Genomic DNA, 17,274 nt, shown 5'->3' with positions numbered 1-17,274 from the left:
ACTTTCGCAAAAGATTTTATGAGAAACGTTTCTGCTAATTACAAACAATTTTAGACAACAACTAATTGCATTAATTATGAGGGTCCTAAAATCAGACATTATCTGACCACACTGAAAGTAAGATGAACAACAGAGTAGGCAGAAATAACAAGATCTTGTGTTATTGTGAAAATCATGTGCTAATAATGTTTCTATACTATGCTCAAGAATATCACCTTTCACTTGGACTTATTTACTCTTTTTAAAACACAATGCTAACAAGTTGGTTGTGTGTGTTTATGTGTGTATGTGTTTTCCACTTAAAGGAGCAACCTGAAAGAAATAACCATTCATAGCAGTCTGGCAATCTCACCCAAAATATAGCCTAAAAGCAGGGAAAGAACCAGAACATGCACCAAAAAGGGAAAAGAAAGGCAAAAAGTTATAGAATTCTGTGACTATTTTGTGTAGGAAGGAAAAGTGCTATATAAGCACTGTTAAAACCTGAGGGGCTCACTATTAAATAGTGAAGTCTAAATAGTTGAGATTAAAATAGTAATACTCATTAAGTAATAGTTGATTATGAATTAGTTCAATAGAGAGAAAAATTTAAAATTAAAGAGCCAACTTTCAAATTCCAAATTGTTATTATGAATTTTGTGCTTTTTTGTTAAGTCATTTAAGCTCTCTGAAACTCAGTTTTTCGGTTTTTGAACAATTTTAAAATAATCTTTAAAAAATGATAATATATCCTGAGGTGTAGGCAAGATGATGGGGTAGGAAGATGCTGAGCTAACTCTGCCCACAGGTGCAGCAAAATTACAACTATTTACAGGAAAACTGTCTATGAAAGTCACCTGAAGACTAGCAGAAAAGATTTTCCACAACTAAAGATACAAAGAAGGAACCACAACAGGACAGGTAGGAGGGGTAGAGATGTAGTAGAGTCAAGACCCACACCCACAGATAGGTGACACACAAACGGGAGGATTATCACAATTCCAGAGGTTCTCCCCAAGGAGCGAGGGGTCTGAATTCTACATTGGGACCCGCTACCTGCATGTCCTACACTCCCAGGAAAATGAGTGCCCAGAACACCTGGCTTTGAAGGCCTGTAGGGCTTGTGTAATGGGAGAGCCAGAGGGCTATAGGAAACAGAGACCCCACTCTTAAAGGGCTCACGCAAAGTTTCACATGCTCCGAGTTCCAGTACAGAGGCAGTAATCTGAAAGGAGCCTGCGTCAGATTCATTTGCTGATCTTGGAGAGCCTCACAGAGAGAGAGGAAGCAATGCGGATTCCCCCTGGGAACATAGATGCTGGCAGCAAACATTCTGGGGAGCTTGTTCTACCATGAGGATGCTGGCGATGACAAGCACAATTTTGGAAACCTCCCTCCAGCCTTGAAGTGCCAGGGGCTTACCCACCCACCAGCAGGCAGGCACCAGTCCCTAGAGATCTGGGGCTCTGCCACCAGCTGCTCCGGGTCCCAGCCCCACCTGCCAACACGCTGTCACCAGCCCTAGGACTCCCCAGGTTGCACAGCAGCCACACTGGGACCTGGTCCTATCTACCAACAGGAAGGCACCAGCTCCGGCACCTGCTGGGTCACACAGCCAGCCATACCAGATCCTGGCCCTACCTACCAGTGGGCTGGCAGTCACCATATGAGTTACAGTTTGGCAGCCAACTGGCCTGGGGCCAGCTCTGCCTACCAGTGTGCCCACAGTAGTTGGTTCCACCACAACAGAAGGGCCCACACAGTCAACACAGGGGGCACCCCTAGAGCATACAGCTCTGGTGACCAGAAGGATGTGGGCTGCTGAGCCCCATAGGATGTCTCCTACATAAGGCCACTTCTCAAAGATTGGAAGACATAACCAACCTACATAATACATAGAAATAAATGTATAGAGATAGGCAAAATGAAGAGACAAAAGAATATGTTCCAGGTGAAGGAACAAGACAAAACCCAAGAAGAAGAACTAAGTGAAGTGGAGATAAGTAATCTACATGATAAAGAGGTCAAGGTAATGATCATGAAAATGCTCAGTGAACTTGGGAGAAGAATGAATGATCACGTTGAGAAGTTAATAAAGAGTTAGAAAATATAAAAAAGAATCAAACGGAGCTGAAGAATACAATAACTGAAATAAAAAATACAGTAGAAGGAATCAACAGGAGATTAGATGATATAGAGGAACGATCAGTGAACTGGAGACTGAGTAGTGAAAAATCACCCAAGCTGAGCAAAAAAGAAAAAAAGAATTTTAAAAGATGGGGACAGTGTAAGAGAACTCTGGGATAAGATCAAGCGTACTAACATTCACATTATAAGGGGTCCTAGAAGGAGAAGAAAGAGAGAAAGAAGCAGAGAACATATTTGAAGAAATAATAGCTGAAAACTCCCCTAAGCTGGGAAAGGAAACATGCATCTATTTCTGGAAAGTACAGAGAGTTCCAGACAAGATGAACCTAAAGTGGTTTACAGCAAGAAACATAATTAAAATGACAAATATTAAAGATAAGAAGAGAATCTTAAAAGCACCAAGAGAAAAGCAACTAGTTACATACAAGAGAACTCCCATAAGACTATGAGCTGAATTTTCAGCAGAATCTTTGTAAGCCGGAAGGGAGTGGCATGATATATTCAAGGTAATGAAAGGAAAAAACCTACAACCAAGAATAATCTAACTGGAAAACATATCATTCAGATTTGAAGAAGAGATAAAGAGTTTTACAGGCAAGCAAAGGCTAAAAGAGTTCAGCACCACTAAACCAGCTCTACAAGAAATGTTAAAGGGATTTCCCTAAGTGAAGTAGAAAAGACCACAACTAGAAATATGAAAATTATGAAAGTAGAAATCTCATTGGTAAAAGCAAACATACAGTAAATGTAGTAGATCAACCACATAAAGCTAGTAGGAAGGTTAAAAGACAAGGCAGTAAAACCATTTAGATCAACAATAAGTATTTAAGGGATACCTAAAACAAAAAGATGTAAAAGTTGATGTCAAAAACATTAAACATATATATATATAGAGAGAGAGAGAATTATATATAAATCTCATGATAATCACAAACCAAAAATCTATAATAGAGACACACAAAAAAGAGAAAGAAATCCAAACATAACACTACAGATTGTCATCAAATCATAAGGGAATAGAGCAAAAGAAGAAAGGAACAGAAAAGAAGTAGAAAACAACCAGAAAACAATTAACAAAATGAAAGTAAATACATACCTATCAATAATTACCTTAAATGTAAGTGAATTAACTGTTCCAGTCAAAAGACATAGAGTGGCTGAACAGATTAAAAAAACAAAACAAAACAAAACGAAAAACAAGACCCATATATACACTGCCTACAGAAGACTCACTTCAGATATAAAGACACACATAGACTGAATGTGAGAGGATGGAAAAAGGTATTCCATGCAAATGAAAAGAAAGCTGGGGTAGCAGTACTCATAACAGACAATTTAGACTTTTCTTTAAATTTATTTTTAAAAAACCACTTTATTGGGGTATGATTGCTCAAAGTGCATTAAACACTTCATACCTTAGACACATTTTTATGATGGTATATTTTAGAGCTACTTACTTCTTTTTAAATCCACGTATTATAATTTATTTAACCAAACCCCTGTAGGTGGGCTGTTGAGCTTAATTGAATTAACAAACAAATCAAGCTGAGCAACGTGCAATATTGCCCATTCAGGCTGGAGTTGCAAAATCGAAATATTTTCCTCCCTTTCATCTAAGTCTCCACAGCTCTGGCCCCCACATTTTAGCAATTGAAAAAGTAATTAATTCTGACTGTTGGTCAGAAAAATGCACCGTCCAGAGCATTCTAGGAAGTCAGGCAGAGGGCAGCTTGCCAGGACACAGCCCTTCCAGTGGGAGTAGCATTCTGAACTCTTGAATGTAAACTTCTGGCAGTATTTACTCCACTTTGAGTTACTCAAAATAGACTTTAAAATAAGACTGCAACAAGAGATGAAGAAAGACATTATATAATGATCAAGGGATCAACCCACAAGATCAAATAATTGTAAATATACATGCATCCAACATAGCAGCACCTACATATATAAGGCAAATATTAACAAAAATAAAGGGAGAATTGACAATAACACAATAATAATAGAAGACTTTAACACCCCAGTTGCATCAACTACCAAAACTGAGTCAAGAAGAAATAGAAAATCTGAAAAGGCCTATACCAAGTAAAGAGATTGAATTAGTAATCAAAAGCTTTCCACAAAGAAAATCCCAGATTTTCACTGGTACCTTCTACCAAACATTTAAAGAATATTTACCATCAACTGTTTACAAATTTTTCCAAAAATTAGTAGAGACAAAAACACTTCACAGTGCATCCTATGGGGCTATTATTAACCCGATACCAAAATCAGACAAAGACAACAGAAGAAAACTATAAACTTATATCTCTTATGAATACAGACATGAAAATTCTTAACAAAATAATTGATAACAAATCTAGCAACATATAAAAGGCATGGTATACCATCACCAGGTGGGATGTACCACAGGAATGCAAGATTGGTCCCACATATGAAAATCAATGTCATATACCATATTAATAAAATGGATTAAAAACCGCATAATAATCTTAATACACTAAGAACGGCATTTAACAAAATCTAACACTTTTGCATGATGAAAACACTCAGCAAACTAGTAATATAAGACGACTTCCTCAACCTGATTAAGGGCATCTCTGAAAAACCTACAATAATATCATACTTAATGGTGACATACTGAAAGCATTCCCCTAAGATTGGGAACAAGAAAAGGAGCCCTCTCTCACCACTTCTATTCAATATGGAACTGGAAGTTCTAGTCAGGGCAAATAGGCAAGAAAATAAAAAGACATCCATATTGGAAAGGGGAAAGTAAAACTATCTCCACTTGCAGATAAATCTTATATATAGAAAATACTAAGGAATACACACACCACACACACACACAACTTGAACCAATAAATGAGTTCAACAAGGTGGAAGGATATAATATCAGTATATGAAAATAAATTGTATTTCTATACAGTAGCAATGAACAATCCAAAAACAAAATGGAGGAAAATGATTCAATTTACAGTAGCAATAAAATGAATAAAATATTAGGAATAAATTGAACAAAAGAAGTGAATGTCTTCTGCACTGAAAACTATAAACATTATCAAAGGATATTAAAGAAGACCTAAATAAAGGCATCCTGTATTCATGATTTGGAAGACTTACAGCTGTGAAGATGGCAGTACTTCCCAAATTGATCTATAGATTCAACTCAATCCCTATCACAATCCCAGCTGACTTTTTGCAGAAAGTTAGGACAAGTTTATCCTAAAATTCATATGGAAATTCAAGTGACCCAGAATAGTCAACACAATCTAGAAAAAGAAGAAAAAGTTGGAGGATTCACATTTCCCAATTTCAAAACTTAATGCAAAACTTTGATAACCAAGACTGTATGATTCTGGCATAAGAATAGATATATAGATAAATGGATTAGAATTGAAAGTCCAGGAGTAAAAACATACCTTTATGGCCAACTGACTTTTATCAAGGGTTCTACCATAATTCAAGTGGGAAAAGAATAGTCTTTTCAACAAATGGTGTTAGGACAACTGGATGACTACATGCAAAAGAATGAAGCTGGACATCTAACTCACACTATATCAAAGACTTTAAAAGCTGAAAGTATCAACTTCTTAGAAGAAAACAGTCTAAATCTTTGTGATCTTGAGTTGAGCAAGTATTTCTCTGATTTGATCCACTGCATAAACTACTAAAGGAAGCCAGAATATGTCACCCCAAAATATGCATCTTTGATATAAAATTATTTTAAACTGAATGCAATTAAGAAGTAGCAAATGCATAAAAATACCTCCCTTTTCTGCCTAAAGGCAGGATATAAATTTTCCTTTTACTGGAGACAGACTCATCAGTACAGAGAAGGTACCCTTATACCTTTCTGGTGGGAATGTAATATAGTGAAGCTGCTTTGGAAATCAGTTCCTCAAAAAGTTAAACATAGAGTTACCATGTGACTCCACAATTCCTATTCACTGTTGACCTGAAGCCAATGGACTGACAGATATTTCTCCAGCCAAGATGCACTTGAGATCAGAAGAGAATTGCAATTCAGGGTCTGCAACCATGGCAAGTCATATGTAAGTTCCCACATGGCAAGGGAAGAAGAAATTTTTATAGAGGGGAAAAGGAAGTGGGGAGGGCGATAGGGGAGGGCGATAGTAAACAAAGAGTCCCTGACTTTTCATTGATTGAGTCCTTGCCAGGAAAGAAGAGAGTCTCTGCTTCCTGTTGGGCTCTGCTATTGTCTCAGGGTGTGAGAGCTCCCTCTTCTGGCCCATCAACTCTATTTAAAATACTGAGGTTTCTGTTCATTAATTTTTGAGAATACCCAAGAGAAATGAAAACACATGGCCACACAAACACATGTACATAATTGTTCTTAGCATCATTATTTATAATAGGCAAAAAGTAGAAACAACCCAAATGTCCATCAACTAATAAACAGATAAACAAAATGTGGTCTATCTACACAATGAAATATCATTCAGTAATAGAAAAAAATAAACTACAGATACATGTTATAGCATGGGTGAATCTAAGAACATTATGCTAAGTGAAAGAAGCCAGACACAAAAGATCATATATCATATGATTCCATTTATATGAAATTTCTAGAATAGGTAAATTTATAGAAACAGAAAGTAGTGGTTGCCAGGGGTTAGAGGAAGGATGGGGGAGTGATTGGTAATAGATGTAGGGTTTCTTTTGGGGGTGATGAAGATGTCCCAGATGTGTGCAGAAGCTTGTGAATATGCTAAAACCCACTTAATTGAATACTTTAAAAGGGTGACTATTATGGTATGGTATGTGATGATATACATAAAAGAAAAATGGTTGCAAAGCAGATACATTACTCACCTTCACCATTAACTGCTGTGGTTACTGAAGACAGTGTTGACAGCAGAGATGTTTCTAAGGGTTCCTTGCTGGTAGCTCCTAGATATATGACATTATTATTAATTACAATTTCATCTCACCTGTCATGGAGTAAAGAAAAGTAAGTCAAATCTGAAGGTGAATTAAAATCCTTCTATAGGTACTGGGTAAACCTTTGTCTATCTTTATTTTTCCATTTTCCAGCTTCTTTTGTCCAAGGTGAGGAATGTAAGTACTGAATGCTTGGGTGGCCCGATAAACACACACACACACTTTTGTATGAGGGGTCCCAAAAGCAGATTTCTACTGCAGATTGTTACTTAGGTCTCTTTAAAAGTGAATTATTTAAAATCATTTTATTTTTCCCAGTGGGAAAAATTACCTGGTCAATAGGACCTGGGAGTAATGTGCCTTTTTTTCCCAAAATAAGATTTCATTTTGTTGATTTAGTTGTGGCTTTGAAACTTCCAATAAACATAAATAATAAAGGAACTTGCAAACTCCTGTAATTAATTAATTTTTTTCATTTATGAAACAATGCATTGACTTCCCACTCTGCACAAAGCCCTCTCCTAGGCTTCTGAGGGCAGTACCTAACCCTTAGTCACCTCTTTTCCCCATGCCCCTTCCCCCGCTCCCTGCAGTTGCCACGCGCTCCGACTGGCCCTTAGTCATCTTTTTAATCTTCGTCGTATGAAGAATAATTCCTGGCGTAGAGTGAGCATGTAGTAAATGTTGTTTCAGATAAGATGGCGCTCATACAGGACAGGGGGACCAACAGAAGGATAAAGATCTGCTTTAAGTCGTGAACACAACTTACTGATTTGCTACTCATGGTAGCATTCCCTTTTCTCTTAAAACATGTTAGAATGTCCTTTTGTGATTAGGGCAAGGGTTCTATTTTTACTATGTGACATTCATAACATCTTGGTTCTTATATATACACATGCTATGTTTGAGGGAGGAGATATTTGGCTCTGCACAGTTTACTTTATTTTTTTATATCTTTATTGGAGTATAATTGATTTACAATGTTGTGTTTAGTTTCTGCTGTACAACAAAGTGAATCAGCTATGTGTATACATACATCCCCATATCCTCTCCCTCGTGAGCCTCCCTCCCATCCTCGCTATCCCACCCCTCTAAATTGTCACAAAGCATCCAGCTGATCTCCCTGTGCTGTGCAAGCAAAGCAACTGACAAAGGAAGCAACTGACGAAGGATTAATCTCCAAAATATACAAGCAGCTCTGTTATTAATACAGTTTCACCTTGTGAGCTGTGCTGCTTAAGTAGGGAACCGGAATATTTAGAAAGATATTTTTATGACTGAGAAATGACAATTTTTCTTCTCTAAAAATAAACTTTGTATATGTAACCATCACAATAGTATCGTTCCCAAACAGGAAGTGACCCAAAGCGGTATCATCGAAGAAGCCCACTGTGATCTCACGGTTCTGTATTCAACCCAAAATAACACATGAGTTTCAAAATAGTGAAATAACCTAGACCTTCATAACACAGATATGAGATTCCCAAATTATTTTCCTATGGTTAATTTATATGGGTGCTACTAATTTAATTTGTTAAGGTAAGTGTCATGAAGAGTTAATCCTACCTTTAGCAGATATTTCAACTGTTGATTTCTCTGCAACATTTGGTGATGACGTTGTGTTTGATGTTGGTACAGATGTTTTTGTTGCAGAAGTTGATGATAATACAGGAGTAGCTGTATCTTTGACTTCTGAAAAAAGTAAATTGTGTTAAAGCAGTTGCATTAAAATTTACATTTATTTTGCCAATCAACAGCCTAGTATATTTAAACAAAGTAAACTGTATGTATACTACTGCATCGGGTATGGTTTTGGAATTAATTTTCTAATTGTAATGAATTCAGCCTTGATTTCTGTATTCATTCACTAACTCCATCTGCTTCTCACCAATGGCGTGAATTTTTAAGATGGTTGGCAGAATCAGTCTGTGGTTCTGAAACAAAATAATATCTGACAAAACTAGTGAGGAATAAATGTATGAGTTTGAAGCTTAACAATATTTTTAATCCAACTAAACTAACATTGTCCGATGAAATCATTAAATAGGCATTCTCTGGGCAGTGATATTTTACTGAATGTTTTAGAGCATGTTAAAGTTACTAAATACTAAAATCTCAGTATTAGTGCATCTCTTTTTGGTACATAGCATTTCTCTCTCTCTCTCCATATACTACATATATATCCTAAAGAGACAATAAATTTTAAAGAAATTCAACAATTGCAACAAGCCTACATTCTTGGGAATAGAGCCACCATAAATCTGCCTTTTCAAATGACTTATTTCTCTCAAAGGCACAGAAGTGAAGACAATACATTGTTATGTATCACGGGCCCAGCCGCTCCGCGGCATGTGGGATCTTCCCGGACCGGGGTACAAACCCGTGTCCCCTGCATCGGCAGGCGGGCTCTCAACCACTGTGCCACCAGGGAAGCCCTATATTTATTTTTAATAATTATTGTTTGGCAATAGAAAGCCAATATCTTACAATAATTCTTAAAACTTCCATTGCAATGTTATTTTTTAAAAGTAAAGTATGTAGGATTTAATTCTCAGTGATCTATGGAAAGATTTGTTTCATATAATATTATTGTAACTTATTGACATTTATATACTTTTTTAATCCTGCATTTGTTGGACTGGCCTCTGTATACTTACTGTTATGTTGCAGATCAAAAAACAGCAAACAAATGTTTACAAAGGATGTGGAAAAAATATTCCTGTTCATGGAAAGCACTATTTTTATGTTGTTACTTTGTATACAGAACAGTTGACCCTTTAACATCTTGGGGGTTAGGGGTGTCTACCTTCCATGCGATAGAAAATCCAAGTATAACTTATATGTGGCCCTTCCTATCCGAGGTTTCTCTGCATCCAAAGATTCAAACAACTTCAGATTTTAGCACTGTAGTATTTACTATTGAAAAAAATCTGTGTATAAGTGGACCCACGCAGTACAAACTCATGCTATTTAAGGGTCAGTTGTATACAGAGTCAGTACAACAGGTAGTTGAGAGGATGGACTTTGAATAACAAAGACTCATGTTCAAATCCCAGTCAAACTGAGTATGTCATTAGAGTAATTGTATGTCATTTGTATGACTTCTCAAATTTAAATTTCATCCAAAATTTTCCTCTTTGAATCTGAGAAAAAAAACCCAAAAATCTTTCAAGTCATTGAAAAGCAATATTTGAGATGTCATGAGATAGAGTGTACTTCCTGTTTTATTTTATAGACTTGAGGGCCTTGGGAGTGTTTGTGCTTAGCGCTGACTTTGTTTACAGACAGCTCACAGAAATTGCTTGATGTATGCAGCACATACCGATGTGTTCCGCATATACAGGAATGACAGAACTGCTTTTTCAAGGGCTTTACCGAAATCAAGTCAAAAGCTTTTTTCACCTCTGGAGAAACACTTCACACCCTTGGTCTTACTCCCATCCTCTCCTTCCCCTCAATACTCAGCAGAGAAAAGGAACACAGCGTGTATGAGGTTACCTTTTCTCTATTAGTCATTTTGTTCTCACTATTTTTCTTTCTGTCCTAGAGTCCATGAGGTAACATTAAGTTCTAAGTTTAAACTGAGATTGAAGAAGAAGTTATTTGAAGAGGCATATACCCCATGGACTGGAAATTTCACCAGTAAATAACTTGAATGATCTCTCTCTGTTGACTTGCTAAATAGCAACAACCTTAATTTCTGAGTATAATCAACAACTCCAGAGATATTTTTCATATTTCTTTCCTCCCTCCCTTACTTTTTTCTTTCCTTTTTTGCCTCCACACATACTTATTGGGGAACTAATATGAAAAGCATGATTAGATACTGCAAAAGACTCTATGTTGCACCACATAGTATCACCCTTGAGTAGCTTTTAATCTGATAGGGAACATAATGCCTATACACAATAAATAATAAAGAATATTCTGTATGAGTTGTGTAGACCAGTGTTTTTCAAACTTCAGATTATGATACAATTAAAGAGTAATTTAAGTCTATTTAATACATTGCAGCCAGAGCTTTTTTTTTCCAAATGAAAGAGAAAAGAGGCAATATTAGATTAATACTGCAAATAATGAGGGTAAGTATTGTTTCATGAAGCTTTAGTTTAGCATTGTGTGTGTGTGCGTTTGAGAATGAAATGTGTGTTAATGCAAAATGTATCTCTTACTGTGATTCCAGCTAAAAATGTGAAAACTGTGGGGCAAGAAAAAGTTGGGGCAAGAATTTATAAGATAAAAAATGATCACCCTGGGCTTCCCTGGTGGCGCAGTGGTTGAGAGTCCGCCTGCCGATGCAGGGGACACGGGTTCATGCCCCGGTCCGGAAAGATCCCACATGCCGCGGAGCAGCTGGGCCCGTGAGCCATGGCCGCTGAGCCTGCGCGTCCGGAGCCTGTGCTCTGCAATGGGAGAGGCCACAACAGGGAGAGGCCCACGCACCGCAAAATTAAAAAAAAAAAAAAATGACCACCCTGCTGGCATGAGCAAGGAATACTTCATGAGAGAGTTGACGTAGGAGCTGGAGCTTGAAGAGTGCGTAATATGGTGACACAGGAAGAGGAAAGAGCATGAGTAAAGGTCTGAAGTGGGAGAGTGAGACATATTTGAGGGCACTGCAAAGAGCTCTGTTTGGCTGGATTGCTGTGTACTATGACAGGACATGGTGGATGTGTCTGGTAAAATTCTGGAGACCAGATTGTAAAGGACTTTGAACACCAAGCCAGAGACTTGGGACTTTATCTGCGAGTCTCTGGGGAGACATATGAAGTGACCAAATGGAAATTCAACCGTAGGAAACACAATGGGGAAATAAGTGGGGCAGAGAATGAGAAGATACCAGTGGAACAGAATTGAAAGCCGCCATTTTTATGTTTACCAATGTGGTCGGCCCTCTTGAAGTCATCATGTGAGATCAGTGAGTTCTCATCCATACAATGACTTGAGGCAAACTACAACAAGACACATTTCTAGCTACTTATGTGGTAAGGTTGAAATGTGCTGTAAGGCTTCTCCTCCTTACCGCCCTTCTACACATTTGGCCATGGATTTCCCTGAGTAAAACCTTAATCCATTAGCACTCATCAATGTCTCCATTACTAGTTCTTCAGATTGTTCAACAGAGAGTATTCCCTCTTTTGGCAAGGACTGACAAACAACCCCTAAGAATACTGAGCGTCACTATGCGCCAGGTAGTATGTGAATACTTTCCGTGGATTATATCATTTAATTCTAAGACCCTACAATGTTTATACGCTTAGATCACCATTTTACAGAAGAGGATCAAAAATGGTAAGCAACTTGTCCATATTATAGGAAGTAATACAGTTGGAATTTGAATCCAGACACCTTTGACTCCGGAGAAGATACCCTGAAGCATCACACATCTGGCCATGGGAAGGTGGCTCCATGCCAAGCCCCTGCCCCACCTGCTTTCTGCCTTTGACGGAGTGTGATATTAAAAATGTGGAAGTGACTAGATGCACCGATGTTTTACCTCTACGTGCCTAGGATGAGGAAACAGACAAAACACCTCACTGTTTTCTTTCTTTTTTAATAACAAGCATTCATACTGTCGTGTACCTATACATAAACACACATATAAAATGTTTCCATGGTAGACTGAAAGCTTTAAAATATTTCCAATCTTTTAAAACTATTTATAATTGAAAAATAAAAATAGAGATTTACTGAGTTTAAAAAAATTCTGCAAATAGAAACTTTCTCTCCTCATACGGTGGAAAAGAATTATTCCCTGTAACTACCACTGTTGAAGGTTTTATTGACCAGGATTCAAGTAACCATCAATTATGCTTTTACTGTGTTATCTGTAAATCTCTTCCAGGTCTGATTTGATCTCATAATAAACCATTGAGGAAAATGGTTAATTCTGAAGTGTTTTCATAGGACACTGTGAGGTAGCATTTCCCCTCTCTTTATCTCCAAAGTGATTAAATAATAATTTAACAAGGAGACCTGTGCTTCACAGCTTTGCTTGTGCCAAACCAGACAGTGCTGCTTTTGGGAGAAACAGATGGCATTTCATCCTGACTCTACCCTATATCCATACACTCCAACTGAGAGAGCACAAGGGATGCCATAGCACCAGTTTCCTATGCTATGAAAGGATGAAGCATTATTGGGATTTTAATAAAATAACTATTTTAATTATAAAAATCATAAGAACTTTGAGAATTCAGTTTATGGCTAGAAACCAAGATTCATACTTTCTCTTGTTTTCAAATGATCAAGTCATCGACTCCAGTCTTCTCAGACATGCTTTGTAATTACATTTAGAGGTAACTCACGAATAGTCTCTAAGAGTTAGAATTTCACCCATCCTCATAAGGAGCAATTGCTTCTCCAGCTTCCTTTTTCCTACCAATTCTAAAGTCCACTGAAAATCCACTACTAAAGAAGATTGATCTTCCTTCTTCTAGATCAACACCAACACTGCGTGACAGTAACTTAGAATTCTAGAACTTGAGATCTGGAAAGAACTTTTCTAAAAGATCTTAATGTAATAGAAGTCCTACATTTTATAGCTTAGAAAATGTATGAGTTTAAGGTAGTTTCAAAAGATCATAGCACCAATTAGTAAAAAAGTTGATTTTTTTTCTAATTCTACCATTTGGGTACATGGAATGCAACTGTGGCAGAGACAGTGCTGAAGTTTCCCTTTGAAAATATTTATTTTGCTAGTTTTAACCATAAACACAATTTCAGAAGAAGGTTTTAAGTTCTTTAAGGAAACAGAAGAACGGTTTCTTTAGAAATATATAATTACAGTAAATTCAAAATGCTAACTACTAAATGGTCTTATAAACCTTCAAAGTACCATTATTAGGTAATAATCTCATCACCTAGATCAGCTGCTCTATGGAATTGATGGTAAAGTAGCTAATTTTATGTTTCAATAGCTTACAACATACTATTTCTACTACTTCATATTGTCTTCATGCAATGCCATCTCCCATATATGCCACCCCTTAGGCTTTTAGGAACTTTATACAGATTTTATCTTGAAATAAAGTAATTGTCAATTTTCAGTTGTCATTTGTGGTTGCTTCTCCCCTATGTATCATGGCTTATAGTGAATAGAGATCCACTTCTTAACGTTTGTATGTGATGGCAATGCACAAATTGGGGTATTATATAAATAGTGAGAAGGTCCTTTTTCATAGTACTTTGTCAGTAGTTGCTAGCATTATAATTTTTGTTCAACATATACCCTATATCTTCTTTGTCAGAAAAGAGGTAGCAAAGAATTAGCAGAGTTTAAGTGGAAAATTTCAATTTTCCCTCACCCATTAAAAATATATTAAAATGTTAATTACATAGCATAATATACAAAATTTATATATAAGTAAAATATATTTCTATAGTAATATAATAAAAATAAATAAATGAAATATGATACCACTTTCATATTCCCATCAAAAGAGAGCCTTTGTGAAAGACAAGGCACCAACTCCTCTTGGCTGTCAGTGTCACAGCAACACGTTTTTCCATTAATGGTGATCCTTGCTCTTTTATACAGCACAGGTCACTTTGGTTCATTGCCAACCAAATTAAATGAAGTTAATTTTTTTCCTCAATTAAAATAAAACAATAATTATTACGTGATGATGTATTCCTGATGACTTCTACTTGCATTGATCTAAAAATTTCATGATATCTTATATGAAATGTATAAGTAAACTACTAGCCAATGAGTAACATACCTCAATAAACGTTTACTAAGCATCTATTTCAATAAGACCTAAGCAAAAATTAAAAATATGTTTTTCCTAGAGGATCTTAGACTTTATTTTGATACTCAAGCTATACATGCATGGAACACCTATAAGGTTATGCTAAGGTGCCATATAAAAATGGTGCTGTATAATTAATGCTATGCATAGCTCATTCTATACAAGTGAAATCAAAGTAAGGTGATGTCTCTCTATGTGTCTAGGATAATGAGAATCATTTTTTCCGTGGAACAGATTTCAAAAGGAATCAGATAAATGAGCACAAGAAGGAAAGAAAAATCATGCTTCATGGTAGAAAAAGAAAAAAGGATATTCAAAGAGAAGGGCAAAGACAATAGTGCCAAATAAAACAGAGGCTATATAACATAAGGCCTGAAATGGGGCCTTGGGGATATTAGACACTTAAAAATAGAATCTTTGGGGAGAGGAAAACAGAAAAATTTAATTTTCAATGAAGACATCAGAGCTAGTGGCAACTCAAAAAAAAAAGGATTTGAAGTTTACTTTTTCGATTAAAGCTAACAAAATACTGTAGTGAGCACAAAAGGTTTTAGAATGCTTACCTTTCCTAGGTGGAATGAATTTGGGGGATAAGTTAGAATAAAGACGAAGATGGAGAGAATGGACTTGAGGACACGGGGAGGGGGAAGGGTAAGCTGGGACGAAGTGAGAGAGTGGCATGGACATATATACACTACCAAATATAAAATAGATAGCTAGTGGGAAGCAGCCGCATAGCACAGGGAGATCAGCTTGGTGTTTTGTGACCACCTAGAGGGGTGAGATAGGGAGGGTGGGAGGGAGACGCAAGAGGGAAGGGATATGGGGATATATGTATACGTATAGCTGAGTCACTTTGTTATACAGCAGAAACTAATGCAACATTGTAAAGCAATTATACTCCAATAAAGATGTTAAAAAAATAAAAATAAAAAGAAGAAGATCTCATCTCTCACAGAGAGGAAAATATGCAGGTAAGTGGGAGAGAGCTATGCCTTAAAGACGAATCTCCTCGGGTTGCCAGCCATCTGTGAGGTGGGGAAGGAGTGCCAGGCCTGGCAGGCTCGAGCATGGACAGGTGTCTCAGCCACCTGGCCCCTCTGGGGAGAACGGGAAGGCAGCAGTACATTGGCGAGTTTCTTAAACAGAAAACAACAATATCTGCAAAATGGACCTGAGAATCCAAGGTGTTCTGGCTGACACACAGGTGGAGCCTCCCAAGGCAAGTTTCCTCCACTCACCCACGTGTCAGGTTTGAAATTATGGGGCAATGCAGGTATTTTTCCTTCACAAAATAATTGTGATTCTTTAAAACTCAGGTTGCATAATAACAAGATATTTGAGATTGTGGACTCTATTATAAGGGGACTTTTTGTATACTGTATCATGTTTGGAAAGTTTCAGCTCTTTGAGGTATAAAAAAGCAAAGGTTATATTTAATATTTATAGGAGTGGGAGTATTAGGGGAAAGGAGTGACCTGGCCATACTCCTGGGCTCTTAGATCAACCATCCTCAGATCCCTCCTACCATGCTCTGCTCTGACCCCAGAGAGGAGCTGTGATTCTATGGCTCAAAAAGCATCTTCCCAGGAAACAAGATGCTTAGGCTTTGCAGGTTCTTGTCGGCACCAGCAAACCTTACAAGCAAGTCTCTTGGGCTTGTCTCAGGAAGAGGATCAATCAAGGGCCCTCTCAGTCCTGGGAGGAACAGCACTGCTCTGTCCCTTGTCTGGGCTCCATACAGGGGCAGTGATAACGGAGGAGAAGGTGGTCCTCTTCTCTCTCTAATGGCGCCCCCAGCTTTCCTCTGAGCTTAGAATGTCACCACTTGAAATCCTGGGTCTTCACTACAGGCTCTCCTGGCATTTCTTCAGGAACAGGGAAGGTCTCACTAGACACTTTCCACCAGCAGTGACATTAGAAGAGTGATTGACACACATGAAATGACACCACGGGAGGTGGAAGGACACACAGCCTTGGCAATTGTGACATCAACTAATTATGTAGCTGTGTGGGCCACTTCACCACTTGGGGCCTCAGTTTCCTCTCTATGAAAAGTGTCCGTTGAACAAAATCTCTTCAACTGTAAAATTATATTACCTGTAAGATTAAATTACAATGTAAATATCCATTATGGCAAATAATTGAGCGTAAGTTGCATTTCTACATACCAAGAAGGAGGCTTGTACTTTAGCAGTTATATACAAAGGCTTTATAGAGTTATAAACTCATCACCTGGGAGAAATCTAAGCCCCAAAAGGCATTCTGTATTACAAGGGAGAAAATGATTATGTTTATTTGCAATCTGATAATGTTACCTGGACAAAATGTATTTCCCTTTAGGGTGTTAGTCTACCCAGAAATAGAGAAAATGTGAAAGACAAAGTTTGGAATAGGTATTTGGAATACTTTGTGTTGAAACTTTTTTTTTTTTTTTTTTTTTTTATGTTGGCCTCTCTTGTGGCCTCTCCCGCCGCGGAGCCCAGGCTCC

At 37.4% G+C, this 17,274-nt stretch overlaps 1 protein-coding gene across 2 annotated transcripts in view; it reads right to left on the bottom strand.

Moving 5' to 3' along the window:
- EMCN (endomucin) overlaps positions 1–17,274 on the bottom strand; it is a 93,510-nt gene that overhangs the window by 49,223 nt on the left and 27,013 nt on the right. For both annotated transcript variants that reach the window (XR_003002022.1, XM_024736194.1), the window contains exons 2-3: positions 8,596–8,721; positions 6,961–7,038 (exon numbers count right to left, since the gene is read on the bottom strand). Coding sequence is in view for 1 of the 2 variants with exons in the window: in XM_024736194.1 (XP_024591962.1) it covers positions 6,961–7,038; positions 8,596–8,721 (204 nt within the window). In the remaining variant the exon portion in view is untranslated. The remainder of the gene's footprint in view (positions 1–6,960; positions 7,039–8,595; positions 8,722–17,274) is intronic.

This window comes from Neophocaena asiaeorientalis, unplaced genomic scaffold, assembly GCF_003031525.2.
Source record: "Neophocaena asiaeorientalis asiaeorientalis breed wild unplaced genomic scaffold, Neophocaena_asiaeorientalis_V1.1 scaffold7, whole genome shotgun sequence".
Taxonomy (NCBI): Eukaryota; Metazoa; Chordata; class Mammalia; order Artiodactyla; family Phocoenidae; genus Neophocaena; species Neophocaena asiaeorientalis.
The sequence above is the reverse complement of the archived record's forward strand: the minus strand, read 5'-3'. Positions and strand labels throughout refer to the sequence as shown.